At 43.9% G+C, this 19544-nt stretch overlaps 1 protein-coding gene and 1 long non-coding RNA gene across 3 annotated transcripts in view; one reads left to right on the forward strand and one right to left on the reverse strand.

Moving 5' to 3' along the window:
- The window catches only part of SPATA13 (spermatogenesis associated 13), a 156095-nt gene that overhangs the window by 77274 nt on the left and 59277 nt on the right, over positions 1-19544 (forward strand). For both annotated transcript variants that reach the window (XM_010371934.2, XM_010371924.2), the window contains exons 3-4: positions 16178-16543; positions 18433-18577. In XM_010371934.2, coding sequence (XP_010370236.2) covers positions 16178-16543; positions 18433-18577 — 511 coding nt within the window. The remainder of the gene's footprint in view (positions 1-16177; positions 16544-18432; positions 18578-19544) is intronic.
- On the reverse strand, positions 3124-18436 carry LOC115894519. The gene is made up of 3 exons (XR_004054618.1): positions 18090-18436; positions 7787-7876; positions 3124-3298 (listed from the first exon to the last, which is right to left on the reverse strand). It is a non-coding gene; the product is annotated as an uncharacterized LOC115894519 (long non-coding RNA).

Consider the following 19544-nt stretch of genomic DNA (forward strand, 5'->3'; position numbering starts at 1 on the left):
TACAAAGATTTTCTCCTGTGTTATTTTCTGGAAGTTTTATCATTTTAGCTCTTACATTTAGGTATATGCCCCATGTTTAGTTGTTCTTGTGTGTAATAGGAAGATTCATTTTTTAATATATGAACATCTGGTTATCCAGCCTCCGTTTATTCAGCTGCCTATGCTTTTTGTACTACAGAGAATATAAGTTTGCATGTTCCTCTGGATTCTCATTCATTTTTTTCTGACAAAAACATTCAAGAATTTGAATCACAAAATTAGAGTTGGAAAGATTTTTAAATATGGTATTATGTGTGCTTTCAAAAAATATTTTTCTAATGAACTGAACATGTTGTTATAGGGACATCTGCCCTGCTGTGACAGCTAGTGTTTTATGATATTTCCTAAATAGTATGCCTAGGGTAGACATACAACAGACATCTTCTCTTATAGGGGGCTTTTTAGTGCGATGTGAAGAGAATCCATGTGCCTTTTGTGAGTCATCTTCGTGCTAGTTTCTGTTCAGTTCCTCCCAGAATGTTTTTAGCTTGTTTTGTTTCTTTTGGCTGGAGAAAAATATGAAAGAGAGAAAGGATCTCCTGCAGCAATACTAAATCATAGAAATTCAGATCATGAGTCTAAATGTGAAAGTAGCTTTTTACTTTAACAATTGAGTCATTTTCTAAGTCAGTTCGTAAAAAAGAAGTTTCCATTTGCTCGGAAGATGTTTATGCTCTCCTTATGACCTGTTTTTCAGTGGAAAGTTTCAAAGTATTTCTGAAATGGTGCTCAACATTCGAGTCAGGCATTTCAGTACAAACTAGTTAAAACTTGCGAACTATGTACTTCTGAAGTTGTAGGCAGAGTGAAGACCCCCGGGATGCAGGCCAAAGCCACAGAATCCTGGGCTCACCCAGCACTGCTGACAGGCTATAGCACTTCATACACTTAAAAGAAAAAAACACTGATAAGATTATTTCTACAAATGCAGAATCTAAATAAAATTATCGTATACCTGTAGCTTTGAACTTTCCAGTGGCTCATTTCTACAATAGTTTCTCTAGTGAAATGCCATTAAATAGGATTTTCTCATTAAAAATAAGGGGGGAGGGAGACAGAATCATACCGCTATACCTGCACAAGAGACTAAATGCCAGCTTTTATAGAAATTACCACCATAACCACTTGCAATCAACCTGTCATGATGTACTGCATCTTATTAATGCTGTGTATGTTAAGCTTCCTGAAGTTTAAGCTATTATGGGAACCAATATCATGGTATATTGTTCAGTGTTTTCTTAATTAGCGCCTCGTTTTAATTTGTGGATACGAGGGCGTAATCAGACCTTACTGAAGTACTCATTACAGAAAGGTACATTTCCATATTCTCCAGGGGGAGAATTTTAGCTTGATGACTAAGAAACTGATTTCAGTATGTTTTTCTCCTCTTCTGTATTTCTCTTCTTGAACCTCTCTATAACAATTAACATCAAAGAGCACCCAGGGTGGAATTGCTTCCAGCCTGGCTCGGTGACACCGATTGATTTGGCTGTGTCTGCCGTGATGGTGAGGATGAGAAGGGATGCCATAGGTTTTGTTGGTGGAGGTCAGAGTACTCATTGCCACAAGTCACTGTATAAACTGAACATTACCTGTTTCTTGTACTTCCGACAGTCTGGGGACAAAACCACCATTTGCAACACTCTGGGACAGACTTCAGGGAGTCAGCTGGTGTGAGAATAGAGAGAGGGGCCCTGTGGGTTGGAGACGATATAGCACTCATGGCTGCTTGCTGCCCTGCACTGATCTAGTAACTTTCTAGGATACCAGGATCCACATGGCTGCCAGCTAGCCATTCCCAACTTGAGTGGTCAGGAAGCTGGATGGTATAAAGTCGTTGGGCCTTGTTCTGCTGAGGTCTGTCCTAGTTTTATTGCTAACTAGCAGTATATTCTTAAGAAAGACACTTGACCTACTTAAGCCTCAACTTCTTTAAAAATTGGGATAATAGTACTGCCAGAATTAAATGAAATAATGCATGTAAGGTACTTACCACAGTGCCTTGGAACACGGTAAATCCAGTAAATAGTAGCTTTTATAACATAAATCGTTATGATTAAAATTACTTCCTTTGGTCAGACATTTCAGTACAGACCAGTTAAACTTTGCAAATAATATACTTCTAAGTTATAGCCAGAGCAAAGACCCCGCCCTGAGGTACAAACCAAAGCTGCAGATTTCTGAGCCTCACCCAAAGCTACTGAATTAGAGTCCCTGAGGTTTAGACCCAACAATTTGGACTATCAGCAATCAACTCGAGAAAATGACTTTTGTCAGCGCAAACTTTGAGACTCACTCTCCAGCCTGAGGCTCCTGTAGGTATAAAGTGTCCTGTACTTCTCCAGAATAGAGTGGTGCTGTGATTTAAGCCAGGGAGACATGCCAGGAAAAGAGAAAGATTGCTTTTAATCTTTTTTTTTTTTAATTGAACAGTATTATCACTTGAATGTACGTTTCTACAGACAAAAATTCCCTCTGGCAAAAAATGAAATAAAAACTTTTCAAGCAAGAAATGGTGCGATGAAGAATTTGTCTGGCTAACGTGGTGGCTCATGCCTAAAACCCCAGAAGTTGGGGAGGTCAAGGCTGGAGGATCACTTGAACTCAGGAGCTCGAGACCAGCCTGGACAGCATAGTGAGACCTTGTCTGTAACAAAAATAAAAAGTTAGCCAGGGTGGTGGTGCAAGCCTGTGGTCCCAGCTACTCAGGAGGCCACGGTGGTAGGATTGCTTGAGCCTAGGAGATTGAGGCCACAGTGAGTTGTGATTGCACCACTTCACTCCAGCCTGGGTGACAGAGTGAAACCCTGTCTCAAATCAATGAAGAATTTGGTCTAAAATATGTTGAGGAGTGTAAGTCTAGCAATTCCTCCATCCACTACTGAGAACTGGAATTTTTAGCAACTCATCTAGGATTTTAAAAAGTAACTGTTTCTTGAAAATAAGAATATCAATAATAATAGCTCAGATTGATATGATGCCTTTTCAGTGAACAAAGTTCCATCGTGCAACACTGTTGCATTCAATTTTTGCAGCCACCTGTGACATAGGTGATTTGCTTTAACAGATGAATAAACTGAGGCTTGGAAAAGTTCAAGGACTGTCACATAACTAGTGAGGGGTGGGGCCAGGCCTGTAGCTCAGTCTCCAAATGGGGAAGGAGGCCTCGAATCAGCATCTGCTTTGCGATGTGGCATGCAGACTTTCTCACCATTGACTAGCCTCCTCATTTCTTGAGGAATCACTTAATCTTTCTGATCTGTAAAATAGAATTAAATGCATCTACTTCAGAGAGCCTTTAAATTAAATGGTATCTTTAACAACAACAAAAAACACAGCCTCATTTAAAAAATGGGCAAAGGACTTGAATAGACATTTCTCTAAAGAAGATATGCAGGTGAGGCAGGCGGATCACCTGAGGTCAAGAGTTTGAGACCAGCCTGGACAACATGGTGAAACCTTGTCTCCTAAAAATACAAAAAACATTAGCTGGGCATGGTGGTGCGCACCTGTAGTCCCAGCTACTCAGGGAGGCTGCTGAGGCAGGAGAATCGCTTGAACCCAGGCGGCGGAGATCGCGGTGAGCCACATTGTGCCACTGCACCCCAGCCTGGGTGACAGAGAGAGACTCCATCTCAAAAAAAAAATACATATATATATGTGTGTGTGTGTGTATGTATATATATGCAAATGATAAAGTATATGAAAACATCTTCAGTGTCACTAATCATTAGGGAAATGCAAATTTAAACCACGGTAGATACCACTTCACACCCATTAGAATGACTACTATAAAAAAAATAAGTGTTCACAAAGATATGGAGAAATTGGAACCCTTGTGTACTGCTGGTGGGAATATAAAATGATGGTACAGCCACTGTGAGAAACAGTGTGCTGATTCCTCCAAAGTTAAGCATAGAATTACTGTCTGATCCAGCAGTTCCATTTCTGGGTATATACCCAAGAGAATTGAAAGCAGGACTCAGGCAGGTATTTAGACACCCGTGTTCATAGCAGCACTATTCATAAGAGGCAAAACAAGGAAACAGCCCGAATGTCTGTTGATGGACAAATGGATAAAAAAGCATAGGGCGTACACGAACTGTGGAGTGTCATTTACGCCTTAGCAGACATGCTGCAGGCTGGGCGCAGTGGCTCACGTCTGTAATCCCAGCACTTTCGGAGGCCGAGGCTGGTGAATCATGAGGTCAGGAGTTCAAGACCAGCCTGGCCAACGTGGTGAAACCCCGTTTCTACTAAAAATACAAAAAATTAGCTGGGTGTAATGGTGGGTGCCTGTAGTCCCAGCTACGCGGGAGGCAGAGGCTGAGGCAGGAAAATCTCTTGAACCCAGGAGACAGAGGTTGCAGTGAGCCGAATCACACCGCTGCACTCCAGCACTGGTGACAGAGTAAGACTCCATCTCAAAGCAAAACAAAACAAAACATGCTGCAGCGTGGCTGAACTTTGAGGACATTGTGCTAAGTAAAATCAGCCAGTCACAAAACAATAAATACTGTATGATTCCGGCCGGGCGCGGTGGCTCAAGCCTGTAATCCCAGCACTTTGGGAGGCCGAGACGGGCGGATCACGAGGTCAGGAGATCAAGACCATCCTGGCTAACCCGGTGAAACCCCGTCTCTACTAAAAAATACAAAAAACTAGCCGGGCGAGGTGGCGGGCGCCTGTAGTCCCAGCTACTCGGGAGGCTGAGGCAGGAGAATGGCGTAAACCCGGGAGGCGGAGCTTGCAGTGAGCTGAGATCCGGCCACTGCACTCAGCCGGGGAGACAGAGCGAGACTCCGTCTCAAAAAAAAAAAAAAAAAAAAAAAAAAACAATAAATACTGTATGATTCCACTCATAGGAGGTCCGTAGAGTAGTCAAATTCATAGAGACAGAAAGTAGAGTAGTCACTGCCAGGAGTTGAGGAGGAAGAGAGTATTTAATGGATACAGAGATACATTTGGGAGAGATGAAAAACTTCTGGAGATGGATGGTGGTGATAATTACGTAACAGTGTGAATGTACTTAATCCCACTGACTCATACACCTAACAATAATTAAAATGGAGCTGGTTGCAGGGGCGCATACCTATAATCTCAAGCTACTCAGGAAGCCAAGATGGGAAGATCACTTGAGGCCAAGAGTCTGAGACCAGCCTGGGCAACATAACCAGACCCCCATCTTACAATTTTTAAAAAGTAGTCCAAATTGTAGACATTTTATATATTTTTGTATATATAAAAATATATATTATATAATATATAAACATGTTTACATAATATATATAATATATTAAATATATAGAATGTAAACATATATAATAAATGTATAGTGTGTAAATATATATTATAAATAATAAATATATACAATAAATATGTAAAATATATATATTTTTTACCACACACGCAAAATTAAATGATGTACTGTTAGGTTAAGGGCATGTTTCAAATATTGGTATCATGGTTGATAAATTTGCATCCCACTTTCTCTTGTGACTCCATGTGTACCATTCTTGCCTCTGAACTTGGGTCATATCCTGCTGCACAAGTTCCAGCCCAAACCAGTTCTTCTCCTTGACTTTTTTTTTTTTTTTTTTTTTTTTTTTGAGACAGAATCTTGCTCTGTCTCCCAGACTGGAGTGCAGTGGCATAGTCTCGGCTCACTGCAATCTTCGCCTCCTGGAGTCAAGCGATTCTTGTGCCTCTCGAGCAGCTGGGATTACAGGTGTGCACCACCATTGCCGGCTAGTTTTTATATTTTTAGCGGGGACAGGGTTTCGCCATGTTGGCCAGGCTGGTCTCGAACTCCTGACCTCAAGTGATTCGCCCACCTCGGCCTCCCAGAGTGCTGGGATTACAGGCGTGAGCCGCTGTCCCCAGCCCCTCCGCGGTGTTTTAGTGGGAATGTTTTGGCTGGTTGGGATGGGCTGGCTCTGCTACGGTGCTTCAGTCCTTTTCTGGCCATTTGTTTTGGGAGTTCACTGGGTGATACAGGAAACAAAGCCACCTTGGACTGCAGGGTGACTCCAGGGCCAGAGCGGTGCCATGTTTAGTAGGTCAGTGCCACAGGTAGGGGACAGGCGGCTGAAGCCTTGTTTACAGTTTGTGACCAGGCAAAGGATTACAGCCTCACTGCTTACTGTGTATTATATGCTTTTCACATGTTTACCGTGAGGATACCTTGTACATTTGGCTTTGCGTTTTTACTCTTTGTGGTATAAATTTTTCATCTGTAATTCTTTAACTGCCAGGTTTTGAATTAAACCTACTGGAAATATTTGGCAGCAGAACACATTAGATTCTTGTATTCCTCAGTGAAAATAAAAAAGAAGCACTACGGGTGCTCCTTGCGATCTTACCTTTCCTTTGTGATGGCTCCTCTGTGCAGAGAGTCCATGTGGCCCGAGTGTCTGTGGTGCATAGCACATCAGAGGTGGGTGTTTACCTGCTCAGGGAGGCCCTGGACTCTTACGAGTTTCAAGCAGGTGTGATACAATCATGTGTAATTAATAAAAGTATAGAAGCTTACTGTTGGCAAGGACCCATTACCTTGTTCCTCATGTATCTGAGTCTAGGTAAGACACCTTCAGAACAGGATTGTTGAGAATGGGGGGAGGAAAATTGCAGTTCATTTGTTTGTAGAGTGGCTCAGGATTTCAGGAGATGATGGAGGAGATAGGGACAGGATGGCTGACTCCCTTATCTGAAACGTGGTCACTGATTTTGAAATACTTAGTGGTCCTCAATCAGTAATTAAATGAAAGTAAGTTTATTTATATTGTGGGATGGAGGCCAGGGACAGGAGAGTATGAAATTATAAGGAAAGATAAACAACAGTCTGGGTATGATGGCTCACACCTGTAATCCCAACACTTTGGGAGGCTGAGGTGGGTGGATCCCTTGAACCCAGGAGTTTAAGACCAGCCTGGGCAACACGGCAAAACTCTGTCTCTGCTAAAAATAGAAAAATTAGCCAGGCGTGGTGGTGCATACCTCTAGTCTCACCTACTCGGGAGGCTGAGGTAGGAGGATCACCTGAGCCTAGGAGGCTGGAGTGAGATTGTGCCACTGCACTCCAGCCTGGGTGTCAGATAGAGACCTTGCCCCCCCCCCCCAAAAAAAACAAACAAAAAAAAAAATAGAGAAAGACAACAGGTTGCTAACGTATTCAGAGCTAAAATATGGTTATTACTCTTGAAATACTAAGTCCTCCTCAGTCAATAAGTTTAATTTCCAAAGAGGAAAGTAAGTTCATTTTTATAAAATCATGTTTTTTCACTCATTGAAAATAACAAGTTTGAAAGTAGACCTCTGTATTCTTTAGCATGTATTTCAGAGTAACACATGTATGTATTACAATAGCATGTATTCAGAGATGAAACATGTTTTAAGATGTGGTCATTATGTGCATTTATTTCATAATATGATGGCTTTAAACTGTCTCTTTACTCTTAATTAGTCCAGGCATAAAATTGCAACCTATGGCCAGGTATGGTGTCTCACACCTGTAATCTCAGCATTTTGGGAGTCTGAAGCAGGTGGATCGCTTGAGTTCAAGAATTCAAGACCAGCCTGACCAGCATGGCAAAACCCCATCTCTGCTAAAAATACAAAAAGTAGCCAAGCAGAAGGATCACTTGAGCCCTGAAGGTTGAGGCTGCAATGAGCCGTGATTGTGCCACTGCACTGCAGCTTGATGACAGAGTGAGACCCTGTCTTAAAAAAAAAAAAAATTGCAACCTACCGGTTTGTTTTCTCTACCTGGATGTCAATCTCAGCATCGTGTTACTATTGATCTTGAGATGGCAGGATGGTCTGGATGTTGTACTTGAACCTAAAAAACAGAACTCCCTTGAATAATTATTATTGAGGCTAAGGGAGAAAACCATCAGCCTGGGAGTGTTGGTTTTGGGGTGAGGGTGGTGACACGTGTCTGTGATGTGAGTGAGGGAGGCAGGTGAGGTGAGGGGCACAGGGGCTGGGATGGAGTTTGTCACTGTCATGTGGAGTTCATTCCTTTCTTTAAACTGAAGAAGAGCTCAGCTACACTGATTTCTCCATCTTGTATTCTAAGACTTCACTAGTGATTACATTTTTCTTAAGTACTAGTGTTTTTTATGCTCATGGAACTGGGCTCATAGTATTAAAGTAAGTGTTCTCCATGAACTTCAGTATATTTGCATTTTTAAATAAACTACCATATCAGTCTATAAAACAGGTTATATACAAGGCTGTAGGGTCACCAGCTGTGTTTTCAGCATCTTTTATCATCCATGTAACACATTCAAGGACAATTAAAGTATCTAATATCACCACCATGCTCTTCTCCTACTTCAAGGGAGATAAACAGTCATTGTTTGAAAATGTTTAACAAATGACCAAACTGTTTCCTGAATCCAAGGGACAAGGCCACAGTTTTCTGGTTATAATAGTTGCTTATTTTTTTGTTGTTGTTTTTTGGAGACTCTTTAAATGATGTCAGGATTACTGACATGCACGTAACCCCATTCCGTAGTAATTAGAAAAGTTTAGCTTAGTCACTTGTGCTTCATTTGCTGTCAGAGTTCCACCAACCACTGGAGATTCTTACAGGTTAAAACCTAACATCCTAGTAAAAAAATGCAGCACATTTGTAAGAATGTAGCCCAGAGTTATTATTTATTTTTACCTACAGGCCATAGAAAGAGTAACCCAGTAAATGATGTTTCTACTTCCAGTATCGTGCCTGGTCTGTTTCTGGCCCAGGCCCTGTCCCAAGAGCCAGGCCTGAGAAAAGAAGGGGCAACTTAACAACCCTTCCCAAGATGGTCCCGAAAGTAGCGGAAACTGTGAGGGGTGCAGCAGAGCCATCTTGAACAGGCACATTTGTGAGATGGCGTCACTCAGTGAAATGCAGGGCGTTTTACCATTTACTTAGTTTTGAACTGGGTCAGAGGCCGTCCCTCCTCTCCTCCACTTTGCATGGGTGACTGGGCTCTTACAGGAGCGCCTCCCCTCACAGTGGCTGTTCCTCAGCCTGCCTGAGCGATGCACGGAGCCATGCCTGGACCGGTGGAAAGAGCCGGGGGTGGAGGACCAGGAAGCCCGCCTGGTGGCTGGCCCCGTTTGTGGGGCACCTCCCCGCGTGCCGGGATAATTCACTTCCCCTGCAACACACACACCCCATTGAGGGCTATGAAAGCCAAAGTCAGCTTAGACAGACAGATGATTCCCCCAGGCCAGGCATGGCAGCTCACTTTTGTAATCCCAGCACTTTGAGAGGCCGAAGCGGGAGGATTGCCTGAGCCCAGGAGTTTGAGACCAGCCTGAGCAACATAGTGAGACCCCTATCTCTACAGAAATTTAAAAATTAGCTGGACCTGGTGGTGCATGCCTGTAGTCTCAGCTACTCAGGAAGCCAAGGTGGGAGGATCACTTGAGCCTGGGAGTTCAAGGCTGCAGTGAGCCGACATCGTGCTACTTACTCCAATCTGAGTGACAGAGTGAGACTGTCTCAAAAAAAAAAAGGAAGAAAGAAAAGAAAATTCCACCTAATTGTTACAGAAATTAAGGATAGGAAACCTAATATGATTTACTCCATGAAACAAAATCGACTCTTCGTTCCATACACGACGGGGGAAGAGGGCCTAGGCAAGGAGAGAGAAAAAGAACATTGGAAAGAAGTGAAGGTCAGGACTGTGGGAGGAACCAACACAGAAGAGTCCAAGCCAGATGCATGTGCGTGACTGTGTCTACACACACATGGATGAATGGAGAAATAGCCCAGAGAAATACACAGGGCAGAAGCCAGCAGTGCAGACTGCGTGTGTGATCAGCTCGGGAAGGCTTTTGGGGAGCAGCATCAATTGCTGCTAAGGGTTTTTGTTACAACCCATAAAGCCATTTTGCATCTTTCTTACCTACTGCTGTTAATGGTGGGGTCATGTCTAGTGCTGGCCTTCCAAAGATGAAATGAAAGTTCCTGAACTAGCTTGCTTGCTCTTACCTTTCAGTAAATCCATTGTCTTCTCATCTTAAAATGGGGGTAATTATGTCTTCTTTGCTTCTTGGAAAATATAATTATGGTTAGATGGGAAAGCAATTTGAAAATCTGATTTCTAAGTGAATGTAACATGTTATTCTTTTGGTGTTAAAAATACCACCCCCTCCCACAAGAAAAAATGTAATTAAGGCTCAAACTTATCACTTTCTGCATATGTAAATATTTCCTTGTTCCTGCTTTCAACTCCTCAAAATATGGCAATTCATCTGGGATCCTATGCGTTCCCCTTACCCACTTAAAATCCTGGGACAGATCGTTGCAACACACAAAAACAGGCCTGTGCAGGGTATTTTTGGTTATGACACATTAATTTTCATTTAAGGGACATTGGGTAATGAGATATAGTTCTGGGATAGTGAGATGCTACTTTTTTGACTTTATAAGTTGTAAGGCCTAAATTTTCGTTTTTTAAGAATTGGAGCACAAGACTGATGCCCTAGATACTCTTAAGTGTTGTCATCTAACCCTGGAATGTTAGATATTTGTGATATTGTCTGATTACAGACCTTTCTCACATTATACAAGAGGTTTGTCTCATGTCTTGAAATATATTGACATCACTCATCAATACTTCAGAATCAGTACCTCACACCCATCCTCTTAATTCATACATGACATATGTTACTACATTACAGCTCTTTTAAATCGTCTTACTTTACAATCCTCTCTCATTTTCTTTTATGCATGTGAATGTGTCATTCTGGGGTCTATAGGTTTTACCAGATTGCCCAGGGCACGTGTTACCGGAGCCTCTGATCATTGCCATTCTCTCTCCCCTCCCTCCAGCAGTTCCACATCTAAGGGAAGGAAAACCTGCAAAGCTCTGTTTTCCTTCTGTAAAAGTACATGCTACGTATGCAGGCTTTACAGAGGAGAGACGGAGGTTTCGAAGTCAGACAGACTGGGTTGTGAAATAGGCCCTTCCCTTTTCTGGCTCTATTAACATGAGCAAATCATTTCATCTGTTTTAGCCCTGGTGTCTTAATCAGTACAATTCTGTGAACAGGACCTGCCTCACAGGGTGGCTGAGAATGTTAAGCAAGGTAGCATGTGTGCCTGGCATAGGTCTGGCACCTCATAGGCATTCAGAAATTGCAGCGTTCACTGTGGTCCTCTGTGGCATCCACTGCTGAGGTGTTTTCCTTCTCACCTCGACCCCTGTATGTGAATTCTCGTGGTAGCCAGGATGCTGGTACCCTAGGAGAAAACTGGGGAGTCAGCTTATTGTATTTATATCATCTCCAGAAAACCTTTCGTATGCCCAGAGCCCCTGTGCTGTAGTTTTCTTCTGAATTACCTTGCTGTATGAGTTTCCTAGGGTTACTCTAACAAAGCACCACAACCTAGGTGGCCTAAAACAGTGGACATCTGTTCTCTCACCGTTCTGGAGGCCGGAAGTTTGAGATCAAAGTGTTGACAAGTCCACAATCACTCCAAGGTGCGAAGGGGGCTTCTTTTTAGCCTCGTCCAGCTTGCAGTGGCAACTGGCCTTCTCGGGTGCCCTTGGCCTGTGGATGCATCACTCCAGTCTCTGCCTCCGTCCTCCCGTGGCTTTCTCCCTTTCATGTTTGTCTGTGTCCAAATTGCCATCTGCGTCATAAGGACACCAGCCATTGCATTGCAGACCACCTAACCCAGGGGGACCTCACTTTAACTTTATTCCATCTGGAAAGACCCAATCTCTAAATAACATCTCACGGGTACTGGAACACTTGCTGTTTGACTTCCTTTAGGTTAGGCCTCTGAATGGATATAAGAGAAATCAAGCTATTTTGTCTGAATCTTTCATTTTTCATCTGGTTAATAATTTGTTTTCACTGTCGTTTCAAGGAAATGTTTTAAAGTGTCTCACTGGAGGTAACAAAGCCTATATTGGCTTTTTACTTTTACAAAGTAAAATATGAAATCTTACAGGAAGAAAATATGTAATAGTAAGTAAAACACTTTAAAATATATGCGGAGAGGCCAGGCACTGTGGCTCTCACCTGTAATCTCAGCCCTTTGGGGAGGCAAAGGCAAGTGAATTACTTGAGCCCAGGAGTCTGAGACCAGCCTGGGCAACATGGTGAATCCCTGTTTCTACAAAAAATAAACAGATGAACTGATGGGGTGGTACGCACCTATAGTCCCAGCTACCTGAGCAGCTGACATGGGAGGATCACCTGAGCCCAGGAGGTGGAGGCTGCAGTGAGCTGTGATTGTGCTGCTGCCTGGGCAACAGAGTGAGACTGTTGCAAAATAAATAAATAAAATAAAATATATGGCCGGGCGCCGTGGCTCATACCTGTAATCCCAGCAGTTTGGGAGGCCGAGGCAGGCGAATCACGTCAGGAGATCAAGACGATCCTGGCTAACAAGGTGAAACCCTGTCTCTACTAAAAGTACAAAAAAAAAAAAAAATTAGCCGGGCGTGGTGGCGGGCACCTGTAGTCCCAGCTGCTTGGGAGGCTGAGGCAGGAGAGTGGCATGAACCCGGGAGGCAGAGCTTGCAGTGAGCCGAGATCACGCCCCTGCACTCCAGTCTGGGCGACTGAGCGAGACTCCGTCTCAAAAATAATAATAATAAAATATATGCAAAGAAGCAAGAGTTAAAAGGGCAGTAATTCCACTGGAAAGTCTGTTTACAGAAGTTTATGACTTGGGTGTAAACTGCCTGTTTTGGAGCTGATAGAGCTCTGGCTGGATTGTCTGTACTAGGGCAGAGCTCTGACATCGTGGAAGAGGGTAGGTCTTTATGATGGTGTTTTAAAGTCAAGAAAGACTCTTCGGAGGACATGGCTGTGCCCAGGCGCCTGTTTCTTTGGTGCATCCATGGGCCCTGGCAGCCCGTGCCAGAGTCTGAGGTAGGCTCTCACTTGTTGGAGAAGTTTGTTTGGTAGTATGTGTGTATCTACAGTTCCAAGTAGAATCACAACCAAACTACATTCCCTGGAATGAACCTGGGTAGTATTTGAGAAGTACATAAACTTTGCTTTAAAAAAAAAAAAAAGATTGAATTTTAGAATATCCATCAAAGTTCTAATTTGTTTCATAAGGAATTTAACCATCTTTTGGCTAAGAATCAATGTTTGAATGTCAGCTTAAATCTGAGAGTTTTCCCCTATCTTTCTCTTTGTACTTTTGCTGGGGGTAAAATGGACATTTCAATTTTATGTATTATCCTGTTGACTAAGTTTTGCTGTTTTTAGAATATGTGTTACCTTGTAGAGGGAGTGTTTTCTCCTTTTATATTTTCATTGGAACTGTATAAATACTGAGCATAGAATTACAGTTGTTTCTTTTTGTTGTTGTTTTTGACAACGGGTCTTGCTTTGTCTGCCAGGCTGGAGTGCAGTAGTGCAATCATAGCTCACTGCAGCCTCTACCTCCTGGGCTCAAGCAATCCTCCTTCCTCGGCCTCCCAAGTAGCTGGGACCACAGGCACATGCAACCACGCCCTGCTATTGTTTATTTATTTATTTATTTTGAGATGACATTTCACTGTGTTGCCCAGGCTGGTCTCAAACTCCTGGGCTCAAGCAGTCCTCCTGCCTGAGCCTCCCAAAGTGCTGGGATTACGGGTGTGAGCCACTGTGCTCCGGCCAGCGTTGGTTTTGTGTGCTCTACTGTGCTGACTCTGAGGCATGATGTGTTAAAGGGATGATCCCGAGTCCTGCCCCCCGCTGTCTACTGACCTGCTTGGAGCTCACCTGCCTGTACCCAGCATCTGTCACTGCCTGGAGCAGTTCCTTGCTTTTGGCGTTACTGAGAAAAAGCAAGGTGCATGTTGCGTAAGTGTAAAACCGAAACAAACCAGACCCCCAAAAACTAACTGAAAACAGAACAGAGCAAAGCACTGCACGTCCGTTTGTGAGCAGGTGGACGGCTCCCTGCCTGTGGTCTTCTTGTCCTTCTGTTTTTCTAGCGTGTTGTTCCTGAACCTTTTCATTACAGGGCAATAATGTAATTGGGTTGATTCTCACCACGTACTTAAGTTGTCTATGCCATTTGATTCGGTAATTTAGGCTATCTTTAATTTGTTTTTCATTTGTAATAGAGAAAATAGTATTAACTTTTTCATGATTTCTCTCATATTTTCCTATGGCAATGCTGAAGAGGAAAAACGTTTCCTCTACACTCTTTGACTCTGTTCTTAAGGCCTGTGAATTAAATTGGCAGAGAACAGATTAGCAAAAGAAAAGACATGTTTATTCACATGCCTGCGTGTGTGCGTGTGTCTGTGTGTGAGAGACAGAGAGTTCATAGAAAAATGTGACTCAGGCAGGGTGTGGTGGCTCACTCCTGTTATCCCAGTACTTTGGGAGGCTGAGGTCAGGAGTTCAAGACCATTCTGGCCAACATGGTGAAACCCCGTGTCTAGTAAAAAAAAAAAAAAAAAAAAAATATATATATATATATATATGTAAATTAGCTGGGCGTGGTGGTGCATGCCTGTAATCCCAGCTACTCAAGAGGCTGAGGCAGGATAATCGCTTGAACCTGGGAGGTGGAGGTTGCAGTGAGCCAAGATCACACTGTACTCCAGCCTGGTGACAGAGTGTGACTCCATCTCAAAAAAAAAAAAAAAAAAAAAAAACAGTGACTCCAGGAGATGGTTAGAATGTAAGCTGTATGTGGCATCTTACTAGGAGGGGAGAAGAGAACTTATGGGAAAACAAGTGACTTTTAGGAAAGATAATAGGCTTTCAGGAAAATACATGAGTTTTGTGACAGTGTGTGGGTGTGGGTTCCCCTCTTTTCCCTGGTTGCAGTCAACTCCCAGGAGAGGATTTGTGACAGTTCTTTTGAGAGGCTCTGCTTTTAGGCAGGTAACAAGAGTTCAGTGGAACAAAAGCCTACTCTCAAGCCTTCAGCTCACAACTGTTTGTATGCGATTCTGGATGCCGTCAGTGGAGAGAGAATTAGAAGGGGCAGCCCCGGCAGGAGGGATCTGTGGACAGCAGCAGAGGGAAATTGCTGGAACCTGCACGGGATTGTCTTTTGAGCAGAGGTGAAGTGGCCTTGCAGGAAAACTTGTGGAATATAAATCACGAAGCCCATCGTTTTGTGTCTTTGTTGCCACTGATTAACTGTGTGGCCCTAGGCAAGTCCTGTCACTTCTTTAGGTCCCAGTTTTCCTGATTTGAAAAATGAGGGGTTGTAGTAGAGTATTTATAAATCCCACACTGTGCTCTTTGCTCTTCGCTTCGCATTCACTTTTTTTTTTTTTTTTTGAGACGGAGTCTGGCTCTGTCGCCCAGGCTGGAGTGCAGTGGCGCGATCTCAGCTCACTGCAAGCTCTGCCTCCCCGGTTCCCGCCATTCTCCTGCCTCAGCCTCCCAAGTAGCTGGGACTACAGGCGCCACCACCACGCCTGGCTGATTTTTTGTATTTTTAGTAGAGACAGGGTTCCACCGGGTTAGCCAGGATGGTCTCGATCGCCTGACCTCATGATCTGCCCCTCTCGGCCTCCCAAAGTGCTGGGATTACAGGCGTGAGCCACCGCGCCTGGCTTTTTTTTTTTTTTTTTTTTTTTTTGAGACAGAGTCTCATTCTGTCACCCGGCTGGAGTGCGGTGTTGCAGTCTCAGCTCACTGCAACTCCACCTCCCAGGTTCAAGCGACTCTCCTACCTCAGCCTCCCATGTAGCTGGGATTACAGGCACCTGCCACCACACACCTGGCTAATGTTTCTGTATTTTAGTAGAGAGAGGGTTTCACCATGTTGGCCAGCTGGTCTCAAACTTGTGACCTCAAGTGATCTGCCCACTTCGGCCTCCCAGAGTGCTGGGATTACAGACATGAGCCACCGCATCCGGCCAGTGTTGATTTTCTTAATGCCTTTTATCATAGCTCATCATTGGTCACCAAACCACTATTTCAATTATGGTTATTGAAGTATCAGCCTATTGAATCAGCCTATAATAATAGATTTGGTTATTTTGATTAAGGTTTAGTTGTGTCTTCGTGTTCTAGTACACAAATAGCTGTTCTAATAAACAAGTAAATCAAGAAAACCTGAGGCAGGCCATGGCGGTGAGAGGGAATGTATGGCTTGTTCTTTTTGAATACCTTCCTGTATATTGAGCTCACCTGACTTGTTCGCATTTGAAAGGTCTTCCATAATGGCCCATGGAGGCGAGGTTCATCACAGGATGAGGAAAGGACAGAGGCACAGAGAACCCCCAGGAGGAGATGGGGCTCTGGGAGACGGCCAAGGCCTCGGCCGTTCTCTGACTACGGCCAGCTGGCCAGCCGCAGTTTGTCTATTCCTGAAGACTCGGTTGCTGCAGACCCCCAGAAGGAAGACCGTGTGAACGAGGACCCCCAGGCAAGCTTGACTTCTGCCAGCCCTGAAAACCAGAATGCTCCAGTGGGCTGCCCCAAAGGAGCCCGGAGAAGACGCCCCATTTCCGTGATAGGTGGGGTCAGCTTGTATGGGACCAACCAGACGGAGGAACTGGACAGTCTTCTGACACAAGTAAGATCTGGTGTGCACCTCCCCAAGCCAGCAGAGGCCCTCCAGCTTCCTGCCTCTGTTCTCTCTGCACACTAAACTGGATCTGCTTTTTCTCTCGCATTCTCAAGGGCAGCACCGTATGCTTAACCACCTTTTCTTCCTGACTCTGTGAAAACATGCGTGAATTCAAGCTAACCATCTGATGTTTGGATGCCTTTTGCTAATCTTTCTTTCCTGGGATCTCAAATAATACTTAAGACTCATTTGCTGTTGATTTCTGAATAACCTGAGATTCTAACCAGGGAAAGGTAGCAGGACGTATTTAGTAACACTCCTGAAAGAAGTAATTGTTGAAAAAGACAGTATTGTTTGTTGTTAAAATGTGAAGATAAAATGTAAACAAGAAATAAATAAAATGTAAAGAAGAAATAGTTTTTAGGAGATAAGTATTTTGTTTTCTACCATTTTCTTATTTTTCTTATTTTTTTTATTTTTTGAGTTGCAACTTTGCAACTAGTAATAGTTTGACAATGAATTAAACACTTAGTACTGGTTTCTTAGTATAGTTTAGTAATTCAACAAATATTTATCCGGGTATCCAGTGAGCAGTTTGAAAATACAAAACATTTAATTGAAGACTCTGTCTTGGAGAAGTGTATACTTATTTGGGAGGGCTAATACCCGACCGTGGTAAACATTCACAGAACACCATATGAGTAATATATATGCCCACTTTCATTTCTAAAACTTGGTAGCTGATGTCATAAGTAACCCATAAAATTATCTTAAAAGGGAAATCTTATACAGTACTAATACTGGATTGTGTATGTTTACATTTTTCCTGTAAAGCCCCACACAATGCCTTGTTTATAACAAGCACTCAAAAACCCCTGCTTAAATAAATTGAAGTGATTTCTTAAGGTTAAAAAATTAAGTTGCAGAATACCATGAAAATTTTCAGAATCTTTTGTCCGAAGGTGCCCCACTGTTGGGACATGATTCTGCACTGAAGCAGATTGTCACGCGTTTTAACTCAGAACAGTAGTCCCGGATGCGCTGCAGCCTTAGAAAGGGTTTCCCTTCAGAGCAGCCAAAAGGAATGTGAAAAGCGATTTTCTGTACTATAGCCTAATTTGGGGAATTGGGTGAGAAAATTGTAAGAAAACCTAAGGAATTACATAAGCAGAATATGCATGTAATAAACAAAAGGAGGAAAAAAGAAATGGAAAGAACGCATGAAGCAGCTGGGCCTTTGACTGATAGTTTTAGGGATCGCTATTATAGAAAACCAGAAGGTCATTATAAGAGAGACTTGGGCAACGACATGGAAAACCGCTTCTTTTAACTGAAGCTCCACTGCTGTGTGAGTTTAGGGAAGCAAGGCTTGCCTTCAGCTCCACAAATCCTTATTGAAGGTTCATCTGTGCCAGGCTCTGTGTCGGCAGGGAGGAGTCAAGGAGGAAGGAGGCTGAAGAAGGATGTGAGGATCGCAGTTGGCCACCCTGGCCGGGTTGTGGCCTTGTCCTGGCTTCCTCCAGAGGGCCACCCCGGGAAAGCATCTTCTTACCTTAGTGACCCTGCATCTGTGTGACGACTCCCCTGCTTCCTCAGCGTGCCTTCCTCTTCTCAGAAGCTTCTTTTTCCTTAGTGGGACCTGCTGGCATGTTGCAGAAAAGTGAGATGAAACACGAGGCTGCAGGGTGCAGGACAGTAAGCTGATCAGGGTTGTTAAAAACTGTAGCATCATGAGTTGCCACTGGGCTTTGGTGCAGCCTGCAACTCGTGGCAGGATTGGAGAAACCATTTCACGTCTGTGAGTGGCTTCGAGGTGAGAGAGCTATGTGTGTGAAGCGCTGGCAGGAGCTACCACTTCCTGGCACCTCCTCACAGATTTTGCTTTCTTTTTGCAGCCAGCTTCCAGGCCGCCCATGCCTGCTCACCAGGTGCCACCCTACAAGGCTGTGTCGGCCCGGTTCCGGCCCTTCACGTTCTCCCGGAGCACCCCCATTGGGCTGGACCGTGTGGGACGCCGGCGGCAGATGCGAGCATCCAACAGTGAGTCTCAGAGTCCCTTTCCTTTCAGAGCTGCCACGGGCCCATCTGAGTGTTTCCAGCTAACCTGAGGCAGCAGGTTCTGCACCTTCGCGCCTCCCTCGGGCCAGGCCGCGTTTGTCCGGGAGCGAGGACGGCTCATCTCAGGAGAATGGTGCATCATTTGCTGTCTGGGGTAGATGCTCTGTGTGCTAGGCTGGTGGCTGTTAAGTTTGAGAAGTTTGCTCCTCGTGTGGTGTCCATGTACATCGTTCCTGCATGTGGAGATCCCTAAAGAACCGAGACCCAGGCTAGAAATCCGAGATCGACGTGTCGGCAGGGTCCGTTTCTTCTGGGGGCTGTGAGGGAGGGTCTGCTCCAGGCTGCTGTCCTTGCGTCTGGCACCCTCAGCGTTCCTTGGCTTCTAGGAGCATTGCCTCATCTCTGCCTTCATGTTCACATGGCATTCTCCCATGTGTCTGTCTGTGTTCAGATCTCCTCTTTTTGTAAAGACACCAGGCTTACTTCTTGTGGGCCCAACTTAATGACCTCATCTTAATGTAATTATCTACCAAGACTGTTTCCAAATAAGGTCACACTCATGGGCACTGAGGGTTAAGTCTTCACCATCTTTTTGGGGGATACAATTGATTCAAAAACATATACCATGTTTGTAACAATAGGCAGCGTGTACCCATGTGGCAGAAGATTTTAAAAGAACAGGCAGAAATAACAATAGCATTGTTAGGGTGTTAGGAATGTAGAGCCCTTCTCCTCCCACCGCATACCTGTGTACACACAGCCTATTCCCTGCTTGCTGTAACACTGGTTTTTGTTGTTAGTTTAAAAAGGTTTTAATTTTAGGGGTTCTTTTGTTGAAAAGCAACAGCATCTAACTCCAGCTATCTTTTTATTTATTATTATACTTTTAAGTTCTAGGGTACCTGTGCACAACGTGCAGGTTTGTCACATATGTATACATGTGCCATGT

This window comes from Rhinopithecus roxellana, chromosome 18 (assembly GCF_007565055.1).
Source record: "Rhinopithecus roxellana isolate Shanxi Qingling chromosome 18, ASM756505v1, whole genome shotgun sequence".
NCBI lineage: Eukaryota > Metazoa > Chordata > Mammalia > Primates > Cercopithecidae > Rhinopithecus > Rhinopithecus roxellana.